This window comes from Chlorocebus sabaeus, chromosome 19, assembly GCF_047675955.1.
Source record: "Chlorocebus sabaeus isolate Y175 chromosome 19, mChlSab1.0.hap1, whole genome shotgun sequence".
NCBI classification, from domain to species: Eukaryota; Metazoa; Chordata; class Mammalia; order Primates; family Cercopithecidae; genus Chlorocebus; species Chlorocebus sabaeus.
The window spans coordinates 29,489,690-29,512,048 of NC_132922.1; the positions used below are offsets into that span (position 1 = coordinate 29,489,690).

The 22,359-nt window shown below is 54.2% G+C and overlaps 1 protein-coding gene across 2 annotated transcripts in view; it reads left to right on the forward strand.

Moving 5' to 3' along the window:
• Window positions 1–2,874: 2,874 nt before the first annotated feature.
• Window positions 2,875–22,359, forward strand: part of PPM1F (protein phosphatase, Mg2+/Mn2+ dependent 1F) — a 32,856-nt gene continuing 13,371 nt past the window's right edge. Inside the window, exons 1-5 of one of the 2 annotated variants that reach the window (XM_007974910.3) lie at window positions 2,875–2,962; window positions 9,593–9,858; window positions 16,114–16,265; window positions 21,167–21,369; window positions 21,809–21,997. In XM_007974910.3, the coding sequence (XP_007973101.2) occupies window positions 9,653–9,858; window positions 16,114–16,265; window positions 21,167–21,369; window positions 21,809–21,997 (750 nt within the window). In that variant the 5' untranslated portion in view covers window positions 2,875–2,962; window positions 9,593–9,652. Of the gene's footprint in view, window positions 2,963–9,592; window positions 9,859–16,113; window positions 16,266–21,166; window positions 21,370–21,808; window positions 21,998–22,359 lie in introns of those variants that run through there. The other variant, XM_073006969.1, reaches the window with a different exon arrangement.

Sequence of the window (22,359 nt, forward strand, 5' to 3'; positions counted from 1 at the left end):
CACCCACAAGGCCCAGTGGACCTGGAGCCTTCTCTGCAGAAGGTTTTAGGACCTCCAGGACCCTTAGGTTACAGGGCTAATGCAGGCTTACAGGAGCGGAGACAGTTCTTAGGCCTTAAACCCAGACCACCCAGTCCTTCCTTACTATGCTTCTGCACTGCGATTTCAGCCAGAGGCAGGGCTAATCACAAAGTGTTCCTTTATTTTCCTCTGCAGTTGTCCCTTGTACATGACCCTCCAAGGCCCTTGGCGTCCGCAGCTTGATTTTGCACTCCGAGTCCATTCACCTTCTCCCATCCGGTAGCATCCAACCCCGCTGCTACTGCTGCCAACATGGCCTTGAGAGCAATAAGGACAAGAAAGGGACAAGGCCCCTTTTAGGCCAGAACTGCCTTCAGATCAGCCACGCTCCATGGGACTGTACCTCTGCCCTGGAGGCTGGAGAGGTCAGTGGCTGCAGACTGGCTCAAGGAGCCCCTGGCCCTGCCCACCTAGCCAGGGGTGCAGCCTTGCCAGAGAAGCAGAGAAGCATCTGTGGCTGGGTGGGTGATATTGAAAGATTCCTTTCACCAGGGTGGAAGCCAGGAGCTGAGGCGTGATGGAATGCGGACAGTGAGGCATTGACAGCACCACAAGGCAGGAGTCATCTCCAGACACGTCCTTGGCCCATAGGGACAAGCTCCTGGTGGTGCCTCACTTTGCTGTCCTCTCTAAGTCGCAGATCTCAAATGGAATCAGTGCTCAAGAGTCTAATATGCCTCCTCTGAGGATGCCTGCGGGAATATCAGCTTTTACTGCACTTTACCGTGTGGGAGGGCCTGCCCTACGCACCACCTCACCTGTGCTGCGCTTCTCAAACTTCACCCCACAGCCATTCTGTTGTAGGTGATCTCAGGGGCAGTTTTGAAAAACAGTGGCCCAGGGTCTCACAACAGCCCTCTGAGATAGGTTGGTTGCTATTGTCCCCATTTTTTCTGATCAAGAAACTGAGGCTCAGGTGAGCTAAGGAATGTGCCCAGGGCCACCGTTTATAAGAAGTAGCCTCAAGCCTTGCTCATGGTTACTCCCCTGACAGGGATCTAGGGAGGAGTGAGCAGGAGAGTGGGATGAGGCAGGACTCTTCGTCCCAGCCCTGTTGTCTCTGCCCAGACACCTCTTGCCTTGCAGACCCAACCCCACCCCAGATGGTTTCCTTTCCCATCACCCAGCTGCTAGTTCTCCAGGTTCCTGGTCTCACTCCAGGTTCCTCCTGTTAGAGAAGCATCCCAGAGACATTCATTCCTGGCAAGGACACAGGCCTGTGGACCTGAAGGCCAGGTGGGCAGGGCCACAGAAGATCTGGGCGTCCCATCCTCCATTTAAAAAATTATACTTTACAACTGCATTGGTATAAAGATGAATATATTAATATATATTAAAACTTTTTTTTTTACTTAAAGGTTTCTTTCTTTTGCCTTTAAAATATTTTGGCCAGGTGTGATGGTTCACACCAATAATCCCAGCACTTGGGGAGGCTGAGGCAGGAGAATCACTTGAACCCAAGAGTTCAAGACCAGCCTGGGCAACATAGTGAGACCCCATCTCTACAAAAATTTTTTAATCAGCTGGGCGTGGTGGTGCTTGCCTGTGGTCCCAGACACTAGGAAGGCTGAGGCAGGAGGGGAGGCTTGCTTGAGCCCGGGAGTTTGAGGCTGCAGTGAGCTATGATCATGCCACTGCACTCCAGTGTGGGCATCAGAGAAGGAGCTTATCTCTAAAAAGAGAAAAAAAGAGTATTTCCATGAGCCTCTGTGTTGGCAGAAGAATGACCCTTCAGAGATGTTCCTGTGCTATGCCTGTGCCTGTGTTAGATTACATGGCAGACCAGGCACAGTGGCTCACACCTGTAATCCCAGCACTTTGGGAGGTCGAGGCAGGCAGATCATTTGAGGTCAGGAGTTTGAGACCAGCCTGACCAACATGGTGAAACCCTGTCTCTACTAAAAATACAAAAAATTTAGCCAGGTGTGGTGACGCACGCCTGTAGTCCCAGCTACTCAGGAGGCTGAGGCAGGAGAATTGCTTGAACCTAGGAGGCGGAGGTTGCAGTGAGCTGAGGTCATGCCACTGCAGTACAGCCTGGGTGACAGAGTGAGACTCTGTCTCCAAAAAAAATTACGGGGAAAAGGGGAATTAAGGTTGCTGATCAACTGATTTAAAGTAGAGAGATGATCCTGGATTATCTGGGTGGGCCCAGTGGCATCTGGAGGGTCTTTAGAAGTAGCAAAAGGAAACAGACGAGGGAACCAGAGGTGGCAGTGTGAGAAAGGCTCAACTGGCCATTGCTGGCTTCCAGGCTGGAGGAAGGGGCCCGAGCCAAGGTATGCGGGGAGCCCCTGGGAACTGGAAAAGGCAGGGGAACAGTTTCTCTCCTAGAATCCTCAGAAAGGAACGCATTCTGCCGACTCATAGATCTTCACCCACTGGGACTAAGTGGACTTCTGACCTCCAGAATGGAAAGATAAAAGCCTCAACGTTTGTGGAAACAACTCACAATAGGCCGGGGACTGTGCCCCCTTCCCTGACAGATGAGCCTGCCTGGGCAGTCTGGGTTTGCATCCCTGCTCTGTCACGTACCAGCTGTTGACGGCACAAGTTGCTTCATTTCTGGGCGCTGTGACCTAGGGATTGCTTTCCCCATCCAGCCGCCCACCCAAAGCTGCAGAAGAGAAGCAAGAGGCCGGTAACTGGGGCGGCTCTGGAGCCCAAGTGGAGCCGCAGTTCGCCTACCGCTAAAGGGCCGCGGTCACGGTCCGCGTAGCCGCCAGGGGGCAGCAGAGGTCCGGTCCCGCCAGCTTGGAGTCCCGATTGCGCCTGCGCGGCGCCCGCAGCGGCCGGGGACGGGAAGTGGGCGGGGCCGACCGGCAGCAGCTTGCTGGACGCCGAGCGGCGAGGAGACTGCTGAGGCCCGCGGAGACCTGGGGTGAGGCGGCCGGGAGGACGGGATTAGAGGGCTGACGGGGCTGGGACGAGGGTCAGGCGAGCGCCCAAGGCGCACAGGGGTGAAATGGGACCGAGGAACCGGAGGGATGGAATCAGAGGGCTGGGGAGGCAAGGAGGCCGAGACCAGGCTCACATGGGGGCACCCAAACGGTGCGGGGGTGCAATGCGGGGGTCCGAGAAGCAAGAGGGGACGCTGCGGACCTGAGGAACCCGAGGCTGGGAGTTGGGGGGGCTGGCGAGCCGAGAGGGCAGAACTGGGGGGCCCGCGGGGGTGTGACCGAGCCGAGGGCCTGGTAGGGACGGAGGGCTATGAGGCAGAATGGGGTGCTGAGGGGGGATGCGCCCCATTTTCCGAGATTTGGCCTCTCCCTACCCCCCAGGAGCCTCTGGACAGGCACGTTGCCCCATATCCCCCCCAGTCCCTCCACCTTCAGGGGCCCAGTCTCTGCCTGAGGGCCCCCTGCCCCGCGGCCTCCCGAGCGTCTGTGAAGCGAGCGTCAGCTGCACGAGTGCTTGGGCTGCAGCGGCTTCAGCCACAGGTCTGTGAGCCAGAGCCTCAGGCGCGGAGGCCGGCCACACTGCCTCTGGGTTCGGTCAGGCAAGCCCCTGAACCTGTCTGTGCAACAGGAAGAACTGGCTCCGACTGCAGGGATTTCAGCACAGGGCTTGACACACGGTGAGGTCCACTGCATGGTGGCGGGCTCCTTCGAAGCCTTCCACGCTGCGGGACAGAGTCACACATGTCGTGGTGGCATTCCCCGGGACAAGTTCCCTGGGCCCAGATGAGCTCTCACCACGGGGGATAGAAAGTGGGGCCGACCAGCACTCTGAGGCCATCTCCAGTCTCTTCTGTTGTCAAATTTCGCTCTTTTCCTCCTGCACGCGAGGTGGAAGTACCAAAGGCATCTGGCATCCAGAGACCTTGATTGAGTTCGCTGTGCCCTTTCCACCTGTGTGAGACCTTAAATGGGTGCTTGCCCTTCTAGAACCTATTTCTTCATCTGCAGTGTAGCCTGACAGTATGTACTTCTCAGCGTAGTTGTGAGAGGTAAACAAAATGAATGCCTTTCTGAAAGCCGTGAACCTCTACACAAGTTCATTTGTGGAATTCCTTTGAGATACCCCCTGAAGGCTGGGCGCGGTGGCTTATACCTTTAATCCCAGCACTTTGGGAGGCGGAGGCAGGCGTATCACCTGAGGTCAAGTGTTCCAGACCAGTGTGGCAAAACCCCATCTCTACTAAAAATACAAAAATTAGCCACGCGTGGTGGCAGGTGCCTGTAATCCTAGCTACTCAGGAGGCTGAGGCAGGAGAATTGCTTGAACCCGGGAGGCAGAGGTTGTGGTGAGCCAGGATCCCACCATTGCACTCCAGCCTGGGCAATAAGAGCGAAACTCCCTCTCAAAAAAAAAAAAAAAAAAAAAAAAGGATACCACCTGAAGCCAACCGAGTCTTTTAAGACCCGGCACTGCTGCCCACTGCACCCTTCAGAGTGATGTATCTTCCTCAGCCCATGCCACCCACCAGTCACTCTTCCCTCTGCCATCACACTTACCACCTGCTGTACACCAAGGGCCATTGTGGGCTCTCTGACCGCAGGGAGCTTACAGTCTATCGAGAAAGTCAGGCCTGTAAAAAGAAGTGGTCATTGCACAACAGCGTGACTGTGCTTAATGCCATGGAACTGTACACTTACAAGTGGTTAAAAGGATACATGGTATGTATATTTTACAACAAAAAAATCTATATATGTAGGAAAACATCTAGAAGGATTTATATCTAACTGGTATCAGTAGTTATGAATAAAGGAGTAAGAATCTGCTTTGGTAGAAAGAGAAAGTTGGCCAGGCATGGTGGGTCATACCTGTAATCACAGCATTTTCGGAGGCTGAGGTGGGCAGATCACCTGAGGTCAGGAGTTCGAGACTAGCCTGGCCAACATGGTGAAACCCCATCCCTACTAAAAATACAAAAATAAATTAGCCGGGCGTGGTTGCGGGTGCCTGTAATCCCAGCTACTAGGGAGGCTGAGGCAGGAGAATCGCTTCAACCTGGGAGGCGGAGCTTGCAGTGAGTGGGGATTGCACCACTGCACTCCAGGCTGGGCGGCAGAGCAAGACTGTCTCAAAAAAAAAAAAAAAAAAAAAAAAACAGTTAACAGTGAATATGATAGTTTTGTTACACCATAGTGATGCAGTTTCCTTTTCTAAGGATTACTGGTTGTTTTTTTTTCATTACCCCGGTTCTGCAGTTAAGCAAGACTTAAGTATTTTTTCTGTGTTCCTTAAAAAACTGGTTGTTAAACCCTGCATTCGTTAAGCTTAGGAGTCAAAACTAATGCACTAGAGGAAAATAAATATTTTAAATTTCATAAAAAGAAAACTTTTTACAAATCAGATGTCAGCAAAAGTGCCATAGAGACATGAGAGAGCATGCTGGATCCAAAGGTGGGGAGATTTCAGCAAAGCCTGGAAGGATCCGAGAGATCTCAGGAGGCAAAATGGAAGGAGGACACCACAAAACAAGGAGGGGAGGGGCTGCCCTAGGGTCAGGGGGACACAGAAATGGAAGGAGGAGCCATGAGAGAGCCAAAGCCCAGAGTTGGTGGCCAATGAGGGACAGGTCAGGGAAAGAAGGAGTCAGAATGACTTTCCGGGTGTCTTCACAGTTACGGCCCAGGTTCTATGGCATGGACCCCACCCTGGGACTTTGGGCAAGTTCCTTAGCTCTTCTGCTACAGCCTGCCCTGTGAAGTGGGGATAACCACAAGAGGTTGTTGGGAGGCTAAAAACCATCCCAGGAAGAGTGCTCGGAGCAGGGGCGGATGGCAGCTGGCAGCACCGTCAGCCCCACCCCTGCAGCTGTCCCCCGATGAGTTTGCTTTGCCATTTCCCACCTGTGTGAGACCTTCAATAGGTTCTTGGATGGTGAGCACCCATTTGGTGTGCAGAGGGGCCCTGATCCAGCAGGAACCAGCTGCCAGTTGCATTTGGCCAGACTGGTCCAGGCAGGCAGCGCTGGGAGGCAGGAGCCCAATGTCCCTCCCATGCCCACCCCAGGCTCTTGGTGACTTGCACAGGCTCATGCACACATCCCTCTCACTCTGAGTCTTTCACTGGTGTGCCCTGGTCAGGAAAGCCTGGCACCAGGCCCTGCCACCTCTGGTGCTCTCCCAGCCCTGCCTCCTCCCTGCGGCTTGCCACCGGCCTCCACGCCATTCCTGATGCTGTCTCCTCCAGTTGATCCCTCAAAGAACCACGGCACTGTCCCCTACCCCTCCAGGCACTCCCAGGGCTGCCTCTGGTTTCCCTTGGGTGAGGAATTTCTCCTTCCTGCCGGATGTCCCATGGTGTACCTCAGATTCAGGAGCTTATGGGGAAAAGGAAGGAAATGATCCCTGTCCCTTTCGACTTCTGGGCTCCAGGGAGGGAAAGCTGTGTCCTGGTTTCTCTCCTCACCCCTTGCCTTAGGTTGGTGATGCAGAAACAAGGGCGCTTGGTCCCCAGCAAGCAAGATGGCCCTGGGCACCCTGCCTTTATAACAAGGGCAGGCAATTGGCACAGGCCCTGAGAGTAAGCCAGCCCATCCCCTCTATAGATGCAGACAGAGCTTCGCACAAGGCATCATCACATCCCCTGAGACCTCACTTAGCACTCAAGGCACAGGGAGAGCAGCAGGTGGCCACAGTGAATCAGGGTCTGCAGTACAGACAGAAGGGGCCACCCTCCCTGAGGGAACAGGCTGATTGTGGGGAGGAGCTTCCGGCACAGGAAAGAGTACCCCAAGGTCAGGAGGCAAGAAGGAGGCATCTGCATCCCAAAATGTCCAGCAGACGTCACCAGCAAGTGGGGTGAAAGTGAAGGGTCTTGAATTCTGCCCTTGACCATGGGGCTTTACACTGTGGGCAGGGGTTTCTCCAGGGGGGCCCTCTGTGTGCTGTAGCAGGAAGCATGCTGTCCTCTCACTTGGATCCTAATCATAAATTCACATGAGCACATTTTGTGGTGAGATGACAGAGCGTCCAGATCACTTGGAATTGCAAGGGAGTGGGCGGAGGCCCCAGGCACTGGCGGTTACTGGGGGCAGCTCTGCATTGTTCACATTTCTCTCCCAGAAGCTCCAGGGGGCCAGGGCAGTACCAGGCAGAAGAGGGGCCCTTGGCCGCTTTCACTGCTTGAGGGCAGCCAAGCTTGCTGGGAAATTCATGCCATCTTCAAATGCCTTGCAGCTCTGCTGGGGCATGGCTGGCAGGCCTTGCCGCCTCCTCATTGACCCACTAGGGCTCCCAGACTCTGCTCATTTCTCCAGCTCACAAAGTCTTCCCTTTGTGGTTTGAATGTCAGTGTCCCTCCTCCTCTCAGAGTGATTTTTCCTTATTTGTTTTGTGTTCTTTTTTTTTTCTTTTTTGGTAGAGATGGGGGGTGGGGGGTGGCAGTCTCACTATGTTGCCTAGGCTGGTCTTGAACTCCTGGCCTCAAGCACTCCTGCCTCACCCAAAGTGCTGAGATACAGACCTGAGCCACAGCGCCTCGCCAGTTTTTTTATGTTCTTTATCTTTTTACCTGCTTGCCTTTTGTAACCTGGGCTGCATTAAATTTACTCCTTGTGAATAAATGTGAACCCTAACAATGAATTTAGTCTATCCCCAGAACCTTCAGCAGCAAGCATCCCTATTTCTACATTATTTGTATGTGTCTACTTAAATTACCTTTCAATTCCTGCCTCTAAAAGAAGAGAGGGGTTTTGTGTTTTGTTAATTTACCACCCTTCACCCCTTGCATTCCAAATCCTTCATTGATCAGACTTGATGCTGGGATCTTTCGCTCTGCCCGCCCCATTTTCTTTTGTGTTTTTTATCTTTAGGCTTCCGGAAGGCTTGTTTCAAGTTAGCAATTCCTGATAAGGACAGCCCTTTTGTGGGCTGTGAGCTCCCTGCATCTCTTACTTCCCACTCTCTGCATCCTGCGCCTCAGGCCCCTGTCGCAGCCGTCCTTTTAGCAAAGTTTGTAGGCAGAGTCTGTGGCTATTCTAAGACTGATGATTCTAGAAGATTCTCCTTGCCTTCTTCATTCAGTTTTCAGAACATGGAAGCCCTCATTGAAGTGATGGGCTGTGAAACCGTTCCCCAAATTCTCCACCCTAGAATTTGGGGTGTTCCTCAGTCTCATGTCCATTTGTCACCATAGAAGAATGCAGTTTTTCTCCCCAGCTTAGTAACTGTGTAGGATTTCTTTTTTACTTTTTTCTGTATTCAGTCTCATCCACTACTGCGTAGGACTCGCTGAAGAAAGTTTTTTCCCAGCCTGCCTGTTAGACAAAGCCCAAGGTGGAGTCCCCACCGTGGGAGGGTTTGGAGGGGTCAGGCACCCGAGGGGAAGGGGGCAGGAGAGAGAAGGGTCCATGCTGAGCGGGTGCTGGCAGGGAGGCCCAGGTGTGGGGCCTGGAGGTGAATCCCCGGGATGATGCAAAGAACATGGAGGGGGGGTGCTCGAGAACTGTTTGGGTATAGGCCAGGCAGGCAGGCTGGGGAGGCAACTGTGGAGATTCTGAGTTGGGAGAGAAGAAGAGCCAGAGCCAACCTGCAAGGAGGCTCTGAGGCACCATATGCCTCTTTCCGGTGAGAGAGAAGCAGGTGAGGGAGTGAAGGCACAGGCTTTGGGATCCCTCTTCGGCCCTGTCTTCCTTCCTGACACCTCAAGCAAGGGACTACCCCTCTCCAAACCTTGAGGTTCTCATCTGTGAAATGGGGGCTTGTCCTGGCTCTTGGGGTGTTAGCGGCAACTCACAGGACTGGTCAGCTCTGGGCATTCCTAAGGACTTAGAGCGGAAGAGCCCACATGCCCCACAGTGGGGTCAGCGCCTGGAACTGTCCACAGTGCCCCTGTTCCAGCCAGGGCTTAGCAGGCCTGAGCCATTCTAGGCTCACAATTCCCTCCTCCTATTAGAGAGCATTGAATAGGCTCGATGGTGTCCCAGAGCACCTCCTGTCTGTCCCGGGTTAACCCTCTGCTTCTCTCCTGGCCACCCCTTGGGTGGCCCCAGCAGCCTCTGGGGATCCCTTCCTGCTCCCACTCTGGCCTGTCTCCAAAATAGCCTGGGCCAGCCTCCTGCATCTTGGCTCTTGTCTTTCCTCCCCTGAACGCTGCTAGAGCCCCAGCAGGTGTCCCTCCTACCATCTGGTCACCACATCCAGGCTCACAGACCTGGTGGCTTCACTCCCTCACCTCAGAGCCCTGCTGGCTGCTCAGGACCCGCGATCAGGTTGAACCCCCTCACCTGCCTCAGTGCCTGGCCTCAGCATCCCTGTGCTGCTCGTCTCTGGCCATGCTGGCCACCCTCTGCCAGGAGCAGTCTTCCTCCTCTTGTCACTTCTCCTTGACAACGTCCACCCAGCTGCTGCTCCTGGCACCATCTCCTGAGACCGGATCTCTGGATGCCCACAAGTCCCCATCTGGATTCATGTCAGGACAGCGGCCAGGGTTGTCCCACCACTTACTAGTGGCCCTGAACCGTGAGGCCATGTACCCGCTACATGGTGCTTGCAGTTGGGCACCTTCATTGCTGGTGCCGTGGCCCCTTGATTCTGCTGACTCTGACATTTCTCCCCAGGGTGAAGCCTGGAGACCCTCTTGCCCTGGCCCAGCTGCAGGCCCCCGGGATGCTCTGGGCATGTCCTCTGGAGCCCCACAGAAGAGCAGCCAGATGGCCAGTGGAGCTGAGGAGACCCCAGGCTTCCTGGACATGCTCCTTCAAGACTTCCCAGCCCCACTGAACCCAGAGGACCCTCTGCCATGGAAGGCCCCGGGAATGGTGCTCAGCCAGGAGGAGGTGGAGGGCGAGCTGGCTGAGCTGGCCATGGGCTTTCTGGGCAGCAGGTAAGCCTGTGCAACCCCAAAGGGGACAGGGAGCGAGGGCGCGGCGCCAGGGCCTACCAGGGATGTGGTTGCTGTTCCCCTACACGTCCAGCCCCACATGGGGATCTGCAGCCCCAGATCCCTATGGCAGCACCGTGTGGACTTCCTGTGGCTGCTGTGGCAAAGCACCACACACTGGGCACTCAAAGCAGCCGAAGCTCATTCTTTCACAGGGCCAGAGGCCAGAGTCCAAGATCAAGGTGGTGGCTGTGCCATGCTCTCTCAAAGGCTGTAGGGAAGAGTCTGCTCCAGGCCTTTCTGTTAGTGCCTGGCCTTGACTTCCTGGAGGTCCTTGGCTTATAGACTCATTCCTCCTAGCTGACCTTCTTGCAAGCAGCATCTCCCTGTGTGCCTTCACACCTCCCCACTCCACCTGCTGTGTGTCTGTGGCTCCTCCTCTTGTAAGGACATGGGCATTTTGGACCAGGGGCTGCCCTCTTACAGTGTGACCTCATCTGTATTTCTTTTCGTGGAGAATGGGGTCTCGCTATATTGCCCAGGCTGGTCTCGAACTTCTGGGCTCCATGAATTCTCATGTTTTTGCCTCCCTAAATGCTGGGATTACAGGCATGAGAGTGCTGTGCCCAGCCAATATGACCTCATATGGACATAACTAATTACATTTGCAAAGACTTTAACTCCAAATAAGATCATATTCTGAGCCACAAGGGCTGGGACTTCAACATACCTTTTTGGGGAACAATTTAATGCATAACAGGTGATAAGCAGTAAGTCCTGTTTCTGATGCATGTGATGGACGAGGAGGCAGAGGTGGGTAGATTAAGAGGCTGGTCTGAGGCCTTACAGTCAAGGAGTGGCAGGCCCACATGGCACCCTGGCCACCATAATCTGAGAGGTAGTTGGCGCTGTACCCCTTCCACAGGTGAGGAAGCCGAGGCACAGAGAGGTAGCACAACCAGCTTAGTAGATTTCGGGGAAGATAGAGAGTTATGTGTCCACCAGCAGACAGTGTAGCTGTCTCCTAGGCTGACCTCAGAGGTCCCTTCCTTGGAAGACCCTTGCCCTCCCCTTCCATTTATTCATTCATTCTGGAAGTATTTGTCCCAGGAAAGATAGTAAAGGACAAGGTCTCTTCTCGAACCCTCTCTGCTCAGATAGGGTCTTGGAGTCAGGCTGTCTGTCTGGCACAGGGGACAGCTCATGGAGGTGAGCAGGCTGATGGGCTACATGCTGTTTCTGTGAACCTAGTCCCTTGCTGAGGGGATGTGCCCATGGTCCCCAATCCCAGCATCACCCAGATCACCTGAAATATCACCTGAAGCCATGACAGGCCCTCAGCTATAGCTCCCTCTGACAGAGCCTCTGTCCTCGGTGCTGCCTCGGTATCCCCCAAGTGTGCACTTCCTTTGCCCCTTGCAGCAAATCAACTCTGTTCCTGACACTGACCAAGGGCCTATTTTCCTTGACCCCAGGCCCCAGCAGTCAGTGACTTGTGCTCTCACTGTGCGGCATAGGTGCAAACGTTGCTACGTGTCAGCCACATGCAAGGGCCATGCCACCCAGCATTCCCCACAGCCGCCTAGAGCTCAGGAGGAAAGGCCCAGTGACCACGCTCCACGAGGTCGTGGCATGCATGAAGGGTGTTATTGGCTTGTTTTGAGGAAATATTTTAGAGATGTGGCACAAAGTGAATCGGCCCCCAGTGGTGGAGCAGAGTGGGCCCAGCGGGGGTGCCGCGCATGGGAGGTGAGGGAAGGCCCCACGTTCTGCCTTCTTGAGAGGAGCAGGTGGCACTCTACAGGGAGCAGGGGAGTCCAGACCAGGGAGTTCTGCAGCCACTGGGTCTTCGTGGAGGTGGCATGGGGCCATCGCTGCCCTGAGGCGAAAAGCCAGGCCCGGGACAGAAGAGTTGATGCACCTTGGCCCAAGCATGAGGTGACCAGGCAGAGCCAAGTGGTGCCAGCCCCAAACTGGGAATCAGGTGGAAAAGCCGTCCTGGGGAACGACAGAGCCCAGGGGTTTGCTGGGCCTGCGTGGGGCACAGATGCTGAAGACGGACAGGCCACAGCACCGGGGTGACACATCAGCCTTCAGTTCCTGGGCAGGGGGAGAAGGGCGTGGAGCAGGGTCCCAGGGAAGGATCCAAGGTGGGAGGGCCTAGAGGGCTGAGGAGTGAGTAGGCAGTGCAGGTGACCCGCCCAGGAGGGCCCTGAACCAAAGCTGGGGTCAGTGCTGGGGACACAGGGGAGGGCAGTGGGTTTTGGTTTTGATGCGGGAGCAGCCGGACTTGTTGAGCAGCTGCTGTGTGAGCCACCTAGTGATGGGTGTGACCAGGAGGGGCGAAGAGCTCCTGAGCCTCCTCAGCCCCCGGGAACCCACCTTACATGGTGGACTAAAATGGAGTATTTGAAGGTGTTATTTGTTCCAGCAGTCGTATTGGATTTATTTTTTAAGTTAGTTTTGTTCTTTTCTAGCACGTTCTTTCACACGCAGGTGTGGATGTGCATATGTATAGTCAGCACTTGGGGTCTGAGTCTCACATGTTGTCTACACTAAGTCCGGCTGTCCACACACACGCACTCACATGTGCTCATACATAGTCACGAGTTCCACCTCCCAGCTCTGCTTCTTGTGTCCCAGCCTGAGGATGGGCTCTTGGGCATGAAGGACTTTGAGCATCTTGGTCCCTGAGCTCTTTCACAGATTGCAAAAGGCATCCTTCTGGAGGCTATCCAGGAGTCACAACACCCGGTCTGCAGGGGGCTGTTTATGCCTTGTCTCCCCTCTTGTTTGTAGCCTCCTGTCACATACTTGAGTCCCTGAGCAGTGCATACCATACACTAATGATTTGAGTGTGGTTTTCATCTCTGCCACTAGATTATAAACCCCTTGTAACAACCCCTGCCCCAAAGTCGGTGAGACAAGTGTTTCTCAGGCACCTGGGCCTTGCACACAACTTGGCTTGTCCCTGGAGCATCTTCTTGCCTTGTGCAGGAGCCTGCTCTGCCGGGACCAGAATCAGGGTGGATCTGTATGGTGCAGTGACTCACGGCTGAGGGCCTCTAGGGCGTGTCCCAGGCCAGACCCTGGGATGAGGCAGGAGCTGTGTCCAGGAAGGGGACGATGGTGGCCTTTGGCCAGGCATTGTCTGGGTCCCCACAGCCGGAAGCTGCCTCCCTGCCCCCAGCAGCAGTGTCGGGTGGGCAGGAAGCTGAGGCCTGGCCTCACTGGGACCAAGGGGAACAGGCGTCCCTCCTCTCTGCTGTGCAATAGGAAAACCCAGCAGTTGGCAGGAAACCCCCAAATGGCAGAGGAACTCATTTCTCATGTCTTGGCTGGTTGTTTTTCAAAGGCAGTTCCAGAGGCTTCTCCCATGAGTCACCCTTTCATTTTAAAAAAATCAGGAATCCACTGAGCATGGTGGCTTACGCCTGTAATCCCAGCTACTCGGGAGGCTGAGGCAGGAGAATCACTTTCTGAACCCGAGAGGCAGAGGTTGTGGTGAGCCAAGATCATGCCATTGCACTCCAGCCTGGGCAACAAGAGCGAAACTCTGTCTCAAAAAAAAAAATCAGGAATCCATCCCGGTTGATTCCTCAGACCATCAGTAGATGCCTGGGGTGCGCAGCCCCCATGGAATAAGACCTGCCAGCCTGTGCCATTGGAAGGTCCTTGCCTTCCAGTGAAAGCTGGGAGTGTCAGCCCAGTGCAGAATTACCTCGTCACCCCAGGCATGCCCCCCGGCCCCCACTCTCAGGGACAGGCACACAGGGGTGAATGTGTGTCATCCAGCTTCCAGGGCCCCCACTGGGTGGGAAGGCAGATTCCAGGGGTCAAAATGCATGCTAGAGGCCATAGGGCCACTGAGGGAGTGACCCCTTCTGCCCAGAAGAGCCAGGGATGGCTCAGAATTTTAGACACTTATCACCACAGCCCTCCTCAGCCACAGCTGGCTTCAGTGTCCCTACCTCCAAATTTCTTCCCCTGATCTCCCCATGGCTGTCTTTTGCCCTGCCTACCTGCTAACCCAAGGTTAACATTTCCTCCTGTCAGTTTGCTTTCAGCTTGCTGCGACCTCCCTTTCTACCCACTACACCTCCTCGACTGCTCAGCTCTGTTCTGTGACATTGAAAGCAGTGACCCAGTCTTACTTCTTAAAACGTTTCCTTCGTGGCACCCAGGCGGCCACCCTTGGGGTCATCCCCACTTTGCTAGCCATGCTCTGGCCCTGTTGGACTCAGCCCCCTATCCTCGTTCATTCTGAAGCTCCATCTCCTGCCTAGACCATGTTCTTGCAGGCCCTCAGGCCTCTTGACCGCTGTGGAAACAGAGCCCATTGCCCATCCCCTGCCTGATCCTGTTCCATCCCCATCAGGGTAATTAACTGCACCACGAGCCTCCTAGTTGCTCAGAACAGAAACTTCAACACTGTCCCTGCCCCTCCATCTATACTGCCCGACTCTGTCCGCTCCTGTTTGTCTCCACAGCCCTGTCCAGCCCAGGTCTTGGACTCTCTCCTCTAGACAGTCATCCCCTCCCTGCCAGCCCACCCTCCACACCAGGGTCAGAGAGGCATAAAAGCCTCATCGGCCAGGCGCAGTGGCTCATGCCATTATCCTAGGACTTTGGGAGGCTGAGATGGGAGGATCACTTGAGGGCAGGAGTTCAAGACCAGCCTGGACAACATAGCGAAACCCCACCTGTACAAAATTTTACAAATTAGCTGGACATGGTGATGTCTGTAGCCCTAACTACTCTGGAGTCTGAGGTGAGAGGATCTCTTGAGCCCAGGGGTTTGAGGCTGCAGCGAGCCATGATTGCACAACTGCGCTCCAGCCTGGGAGACAGAGCAAGACCCTGTCTCTAAAAATAAATAAATAAAACCCAGACCAATGGCAGTGCTTCCATGTTAGCATAAAGCTTGGCCTGCCCTGTTCCCACAGCCCCTCACCCTGACAGCCCCTCACCCCAGCAGCCCCTATGGCCCCGTCCACTCAGGGACCTCATGGACCACGCACAGCCACTTCCTGTGCTGAGAGCCCCTCACCCTGGCAGCCCCTATGGCCCCGTCCGCTCAGGGACCTCATGGACCACGCACAGCCACTTCCTGTGCTGATAGCCCCTCACCCTGGCAGCCCCTATGGCCCCGTCTGCTCAGGGACGTCATGGACCACGCACAGCCACTTGCTCTGCTGAGTGTACCCGTGGGTCCCACAGCCCAGGATCAGTTTCCTGGAGCTGCTGTACAGATGACCACAGACCCAACAGCTTAAACAACAGAAGTATGCCTCATGGTACTGGAGGCTGTTGTCTGAGATCAGGATGTTGACAGAACTGGCTCCTTCTGGTGGTTTGTGGGCAACCCTTGGCATTACCTGGCTTGTAGGCTCATCCCCCAGGTCTCTGCCTCATGTTCCCATGGCATTCTCCCTGTATGTGTGTCTGTGTCCAAATTCCTCCCTCAACTCAGAGCGTCTCGTTCTGTCGCCCAGGCTGGAGTGCAGTGGCACAATCTTGGCTCACTGCAACCTCCACCTCCTGGGTTCAAGCGATTCTTCTGCCTCAGCCTCCTGAGTAGCTGGAACTACAGGCACGCACCACCACACCCAGCTAATTTTTGTGTTTTTAGTAAAGATGAGGTTTTACCATGTTGGCCAGGCTGGTCTCGAACTCCTGACCTCATGATCTACCCACCTTGGTCTCCCAAAGTACTGGGATTACAGACGAGAGCCACTGCACCCAGCCCAAATTGCCCTTTTTTATAGAGACATCAGTCATTGGAGTAGGGGCCCAGCCTGCTGCAGCATGACCTCAACTAATTCCATCTGTAATGACCCTGTTTCCAAATTAGCTCCATTCTGAGGTACTGGGGGTTAGGGCCTCTGTATGAATTTGGTGGGGGACATAGTTCAACCCAGAACACTCCCTACCCTCCAGGGTCCCCAGCTGGCATGGGTGATTCCTCTGCCCTCCTGTGGCCAGGAGCTGTCATCAGCATGGATGTCAGGCAGTTTGCTTGACCATCAACAGCCCCCTCCCCGCCAGCCCCAGGCCCAAGTTTGGTCCAGCTCCCCACCAGATGGTTGCGTGTCTGCCTCTGCCGTCGTGTGACCTTCTTGTCCCAGCTCCCCAAGGACAGGGGCTGCCCTGCTGGCCGTCCTGACCCCTCAGCATGTGGCCTGACAGTTGGGGAAGGGGTGCTAGGTGTAGTCTCCTGCTGGGTGCTGCCCCTCACTTCCCCCTCCTCATCCCTAGGAAGGCCCCGCCACTACTTGCCGCTGCTCTGACTCATGAAGCAGTTTCACAGCTTCTACAGACAGACCTTTCCGAATTCAGGAAGTTGCCCAGGGAGGAGGAAGAAGAGGAGGAGGAGGATGACGAAGAGGAGGGAAAGGCCCCTGTGACCTGTGAGTTCTTTTTCTTCTGAGGCGGCCCCAGGGCTGCTTAGCAGGCAACAGACAAAGGGTGAAGACATTGTGGGGAGCCCATTGATTGGGGTCCCTAAGGGTGCTGGGGCCCTTGCTCACAACAGCAGCAGAATCAAGGAGCGGAGAAGGCTTGGGGCCTCAGCGAGGTGGAGGGTGGTGGTCACAGCCCTCCACAGGACACGTGGTTCCCAGTCAACCCACGAGGCAGGGGTGGGTGGTGCAGACACCCTCCTGTGTCCTGTCTAACTGAAGTTCCAGAACAGCCCAGGAAATTAAAGATGCTTGTCCCATTTCACAGAGGATCTCACAGGCGATCTCTGGTCACGCAGCCAGGTTCAAGTGCCCTCAGTGTTGTAACTCGGTTAACATGCACCCAGGCAGGTGAAGTCAGGGTCAGCCAGGTGGCATGCCAGCAGGTGTCGGGGGACAGCAGCATGGTCCCCTCAACACTCAGGCCCCCTGCCTGAGCTGCCCCAAGTCAGGATTCTGTTGGATGGAGAAGCTCTACGGTGTCCGTGAGCCCCATGGTTAGATGCTGGTGGAAACTTGTCTGTCAGCCTGCTCCTGGGACAGCCATAAGCACGGTGTGGCCAGGGGAACCCAGAAATGGAGAGGGCCGCAGAGCCATTTCACAGAGGATCTAATCATTAAAAAGCATGGCTTTTATTTCATGTGACTTTCTTTCATTCTAGTAATTTCTTTTTATTATATTTCGCCAAAGTGTTGGTTGATGTTGGACCAGAAATACAGGGAGTGAGAATCGCAGGCTGCAGCAGGGGTGCCACAAGGGGGTAGCAACGCCCCATCCAGCTGAAAACTTGTCCCTGGACAGGCCAGCAGGCAGCAGAGTCGCAGTGGATTTTCCCTTCCTTGCCATTTCCTGTCTGCCATTTCCTTTCCATTCCTTTGCCATTTCCTTTCCTTTCCCTGTTGTTCTAAATTCTGCATTACTAGTGCATGCGTGCATCCAGGGAAAAGCAAGGAACAAGGTGGGAGAAGAGAGAGAAGGCAAATACCCGAGGCGGCCAGCATCAGTCGGTGCCGGCGCTCTCCTCCTCGCTGTCGTCGCCTGCCTCCGCCCTGGCTCCCTGCCCGCATTCCCTGGGAGCGCAGCCTTGCCTTAGCCTGAGAGACAGCTGTCCACAGTAACAGGCGGCCATTGTTCTTGGCCAAGCCAGCGGGCTTCCGGCCGGTGGCAGCTGCTGCTCCTCGGCTTTGCGGCCCCACCAAGGGGGCACCGCCACCGCCCAGCCCCGCCCCGCCTGACCGGCCTCTGTCTGTCCACGCGGGAGACAGCGCCACCTGCCGGTGGGAAGGAGTGTTGCCGCGCCGGCACCAGCCCGGTCCTAAGCCCGGGGCTCCTGCAGGCCTGGGAAGGAGGGAGAGCGCAGCCAGAAGGAAGTCTCGCCTGCCACTGCTTCCCTGTCAGAGCGCCTTGCATGCAGGCCTGCCTAGCGGCCTTGATCATGCGCTCCCTGTCACGGAAGTAGAATGTAGTGAAGTGTTTGGACTCCAAGCCATTCTAACAAAATTGCGTCAGAGTGGGGATTGTATTATAAGAAAGAGCGGGATCTCTTTCTTTCTCTCAGTTCCCCATGTCCTTGGCATGTAGCCTGTGACACTCAGCTTCTGCCCTGTTTTCTATTACTTGGCTTGGAACTCCTGCCTTCGGCTGACTGGCCCTGACTCACCGTACTTGCCACATGCACCTGGGCTGGCAGGACTTCCAGGAGAGTTTGTGCATTGAAGTGATATGAGTCCCTGAAGCCAGAGCCCCCCTGGTCTCCTTTGGGCCTGTTACTGGTTGATCTTTTCTTAGGAAGTCAGGCTTAGGTAGGATTTGGGTATTTTTCCTTTTCAAATGAATATTGTAGCTTGTATTATTTGTTGCTACATAACAAATTGCCCAAAATGTAGTGGCTTAAAACAGCAGACATTTATTCTCCCAGTTTCTGCGGGTCTGGAATCTGGGAGCAGCTTAGCTGGTTCTGGTCTAGGGTCTCTCACTGGGTTGTGGTCACACGGATGCTGGCTGGGCTGGAGGGCCTGCTTCCAAGGTGGTTCCAACACACGGCCATTGGCAGGAGGCCTTGGTCCCATCCCATGTAGACTCACCATGACGCCGCTTGAGCGTCCTCACAGCTCAGATTGAGTGATGAGAGGGAGGGAGGAAGAGAGAGCACGCAAGGCGGGAGGTGCAGGGCCTCTTTGTTTCATAGCAGCTGAAGCACACGCAGTCACTGCCACTCTCTTCATCAGAAACAGCCAAGTCCTACACTCAGCAGTGAGAAGTGAGCTCCACCTCGTGAAAGGAGAAGTCAAAGAATCTGTGGACGTGCTTTAAAGCCACTGCCATACGAGACTAACACTTGTAATGAAAAATTGGGGAAGTATTAAGAAAGTATACTTCAGGAAAAAGTTGTCCATGGAACTGCCACCTGCAGACCCACTCTGACGCCTTGATTGTGTGCTGTTCCTGCCTTTTTTTTCTGGCCCTGGTGGTTTTCATGGACTTGTGGTTAAACTGCATATGTAATTTTCCTCCTTTTTTCACTTAGTATCATGACATAAGCATTTTACATGCTTTTAAACTCTATAAAAATCCATTTTTTAGTTTTCTGTTTTAAGAGACCAGGTCTCCCTCTATCATCCAGACTGGGATGCAGTGGTGTAATCAGGGATCGCCGTAACCTCGACCTCCTGGGCTCAAGGGATCCTCCAGCCCTAGCCTCCAGAATAGCTGGGATTATTACCCATATACCACGTGCATATACCACCGCACGCATGCAGCTAATTTATTTATTTATTTTATTTTATTTGGTTTGGTGGTATTTGTTTGAAACAGAGTCTGACTCTGTTGTCCAGGCTGAAGTGTAGTGGCACAATCTTGACTCACTGCAACCTCTGCCTCCTGGGTTCAAGTGATTCTCCTACTTCAGCCTCCCGAGTAGCTGGGACCACAGGCACATGCCAACACACCCACCTAATTTTTGTATTTTTAGTAGAGACGGGATTTCTCTTTGTTGATCAGGCTGGTCTCGAATTCTGGACCTCAAGTGATCTGCCTGCCTTGACCTCCCAAAGTGCTGGGACTACAGGCATGAGCCACTGCACCCTGCCTGTTTGTTTTTAAGAGACAAGGTCTCTTTATGTTATCCAGGCTGGTCTTGAACTCCTGACCTCAAGCAGTCCTCCCACCTCAGCCTCTCAAAGTGCTGGGGTTACAGGCATGAGCCACTATGCCTGGGCTAGTTTTTCTTAAACTTTTTGTTTTGAGATAATCATAGCTGCACATGGAGTTGTAAGAAATAATACAAAGAGATTCCATGTACACTTTACCCAGTTTCCCCCAGTGGTAACATTTTGCAAAACTATAATAAAATATCACCACCAGAATCCTAACATGGTCAAAATACAGAGCAGTTCCATCACCAGGATCCCTCCTGTCACACTTTTAAAGCCATCCTTATGCCTCCACCCCCACAGACCCCATCCCTAACCACTGACAACTACTAATCTTCTTGGCTTCTACCATTTTATTTCAAGAACACATATAAATGGAAGCATATGATGTGTAACTTTGGGGGACTGGTTTAATTCTCTGGAGATGAGCCCAGGTTGTTTGATGCGTCAGGAGTTCATTCTTTGCCATTGTTGAGTGGTGTTCGAAGGTATGGGTCAACCACGGTTTGTTTAACCATTTCCACACTGAAGGACATCTAGGCCGACTCCAGATTTTGGCTGTTCCAGATAAAGCTGCTATGAATATTTGTGTTCAAGCTTTTATGTGAACAGTCTTCATTGTTCTGGGATAAGTCCGCAGGAGTGCCACAGTGGGGTCATATGGATATTTCATTGTGAAAACCATATTTAATAGCAGCTTAATTCTTCATCAAAAGACTCGCTCATTATTATTATTATTATTTTTAAACGGAGTCTTGCTGTCGCCCAGGCTAGAGTGCAATGACATGATCTCGGCTTACTACAACCTCTGCCACCCAGGTTCAGGCGATTCTCCTGCCTCAGCCTCCTGAGTAGCTGAGATTATAGGCGACCGCCACCATGCCCGGCTAATTTGTGTATTTTTAGTATAGATGGGGTTTCACCATGTTGGCTAGGCTGGTCTCGAACTCCTGACCTCAGGTGATCTGCCCGCCTCAGCCTTCCAAAGTGCTGGGATTGCAGGTGTGAGCCACCACGCCTGGCTGAGACTAGATATATAGTATTTCTAACTAATGGGCAATTATAAGTGATTCTGTACTTTGCCTTTAAATTATTTTTGTGTTTCTGATAATTTCATTGTGGGTTTTTTTTTTTTTTTTTTTTTTTTTTGAGACGGAGTCTCGCTTTGTCGCCCAGGCTGGAGTGCAGTGGCGCAATCTCGGCTCACCACAAGCTCCACCTCCAGGGTTCACGCCATTCTCCTGCCTCAGCCTCCTGAGTAGCTGGGACTACAGGTGCCCGCCACCACGCCTGGCTAATTTTTTGTATTTTTAGTAGAGACAGGGTTTCACCGTGTTAGCCAGGATGGTCTCCATCTCCTGACCTCGTGATCCGCCCGCCCGCCTCGGCTTCCCAAAGTGCAGGGATTACAGGCATGAGCCACCGCACCCGGCCTCTGATGATTTCTTTAGGGTGGGTTCCCATGAGTAGAGTTGCTCCATGGTGGGATGGGAGACTTCAAGGGACAATCTACCAAACTAGGCGTTTCTAATTCTGATAACAGGCTGCCATGTGCACATTATTGAGTTGATGTGCTCACCATGCCCTGGGAGGTGATGGGGGCTGTGCGGGCCCAGGTGGGAGCTGTCGGGGAGCCAGCGAGGCCTCAGCTGGTTTGGTTGGCACTTCCCTGACAATCCCTCCATTGTGCCCATCAGTGCTGGATGCCCAAAGCCTGGCACGGAGTTTCTTTAACCGGCTCTGGGAAGTTGCCGGCCAGTGGCAGAAGCAGGTCCCATTGGCTGCCTGGGCCTCACAGCGGCAGTGGCTGGTCTCCATCCACGCTATCCGGAACACTCGCCGCAAGATGGAGGACCGGCACGTGTCCCTCCCTTCCTTCAACCAGCTCTTCGGCTTGTCTGTGAGTGCTCCTGTCCAGACCCTGGGGAGAGCTTCGGAGGACTGGGGCAAGGGTGGGGGCTCCCCAGGTACCGAGAAGAGCTGTCCACCAAGGCCGAGACAGGAGAGACACCTGTCAGCCCCTGAGCTTGCCCAGCAAGAGACTAAGAAGGACAACAGTGTGAGTCTGTTATGAGGGAGGCCTGGGTGCCATGTTCCCCTGACTCCAGCACCAGGAGTCACCTGGGGCAGCCCCTCATTTTATGCTTGTAGCAACTCAGAACAGATGGTGAAACCGAGGCTCCTGCGAGCTGTCCTTTTCCAAACCTCCCAGCTCATACACACATAAACGAAGGCCATACTGATTCTCCCAGACTCTACCCCATCAGTGCCTGGCGCCACGCCCCCCTGGGAGCAGCCTGGGTCCTGCGGGTCTGTGACTCCCACCGCATTCCCACCAGGACCCTGTGGACCGTGCCTACTTTGCTGTGTTTGATGGTCACGGGGGCGTGGATGCTGCGAGGTACGCTGCTGTCCACGTGCACACCAACGCTGCCCGCCAACCAGAGCTGCCCACAGACCCTGCAGGAGCCCTCAGAGAAGCCTTCCAGCGTACTGACCAGATGTTTCTCAGGAAAGCCAAGCGAGAGGTGAGGACTGGCAGCTGGGCCTCAGGTGCAGTTTGGAGGCCAGTGAGAGTCCTGGCCTCTGCAGCGGGAAAAACACCAAAGGGGCTAGTGGTGCCAGAAGGTCCTCACTAAACACTACCGGTGGTCCTGCCGTTTCTTCTTGCAGTATGGGGCTAAAGGGGCTTGGTTCTCACTTGAACAGAAGCAGCACAAAGCCTGCCCCAATCCAGCATGCTGGGCCTCCAGGCCACATAGACCTGCCTGGTGTAGAGGGTCTGCTGGCCTCAGGGAAGACAGCCTGTGGTCAAGTGTTCCTGGGATTTTGTTTTAATGAGATATGGCAAGGTGACAGACACAGACTGGTACCTTAACAAAGAGTTTAC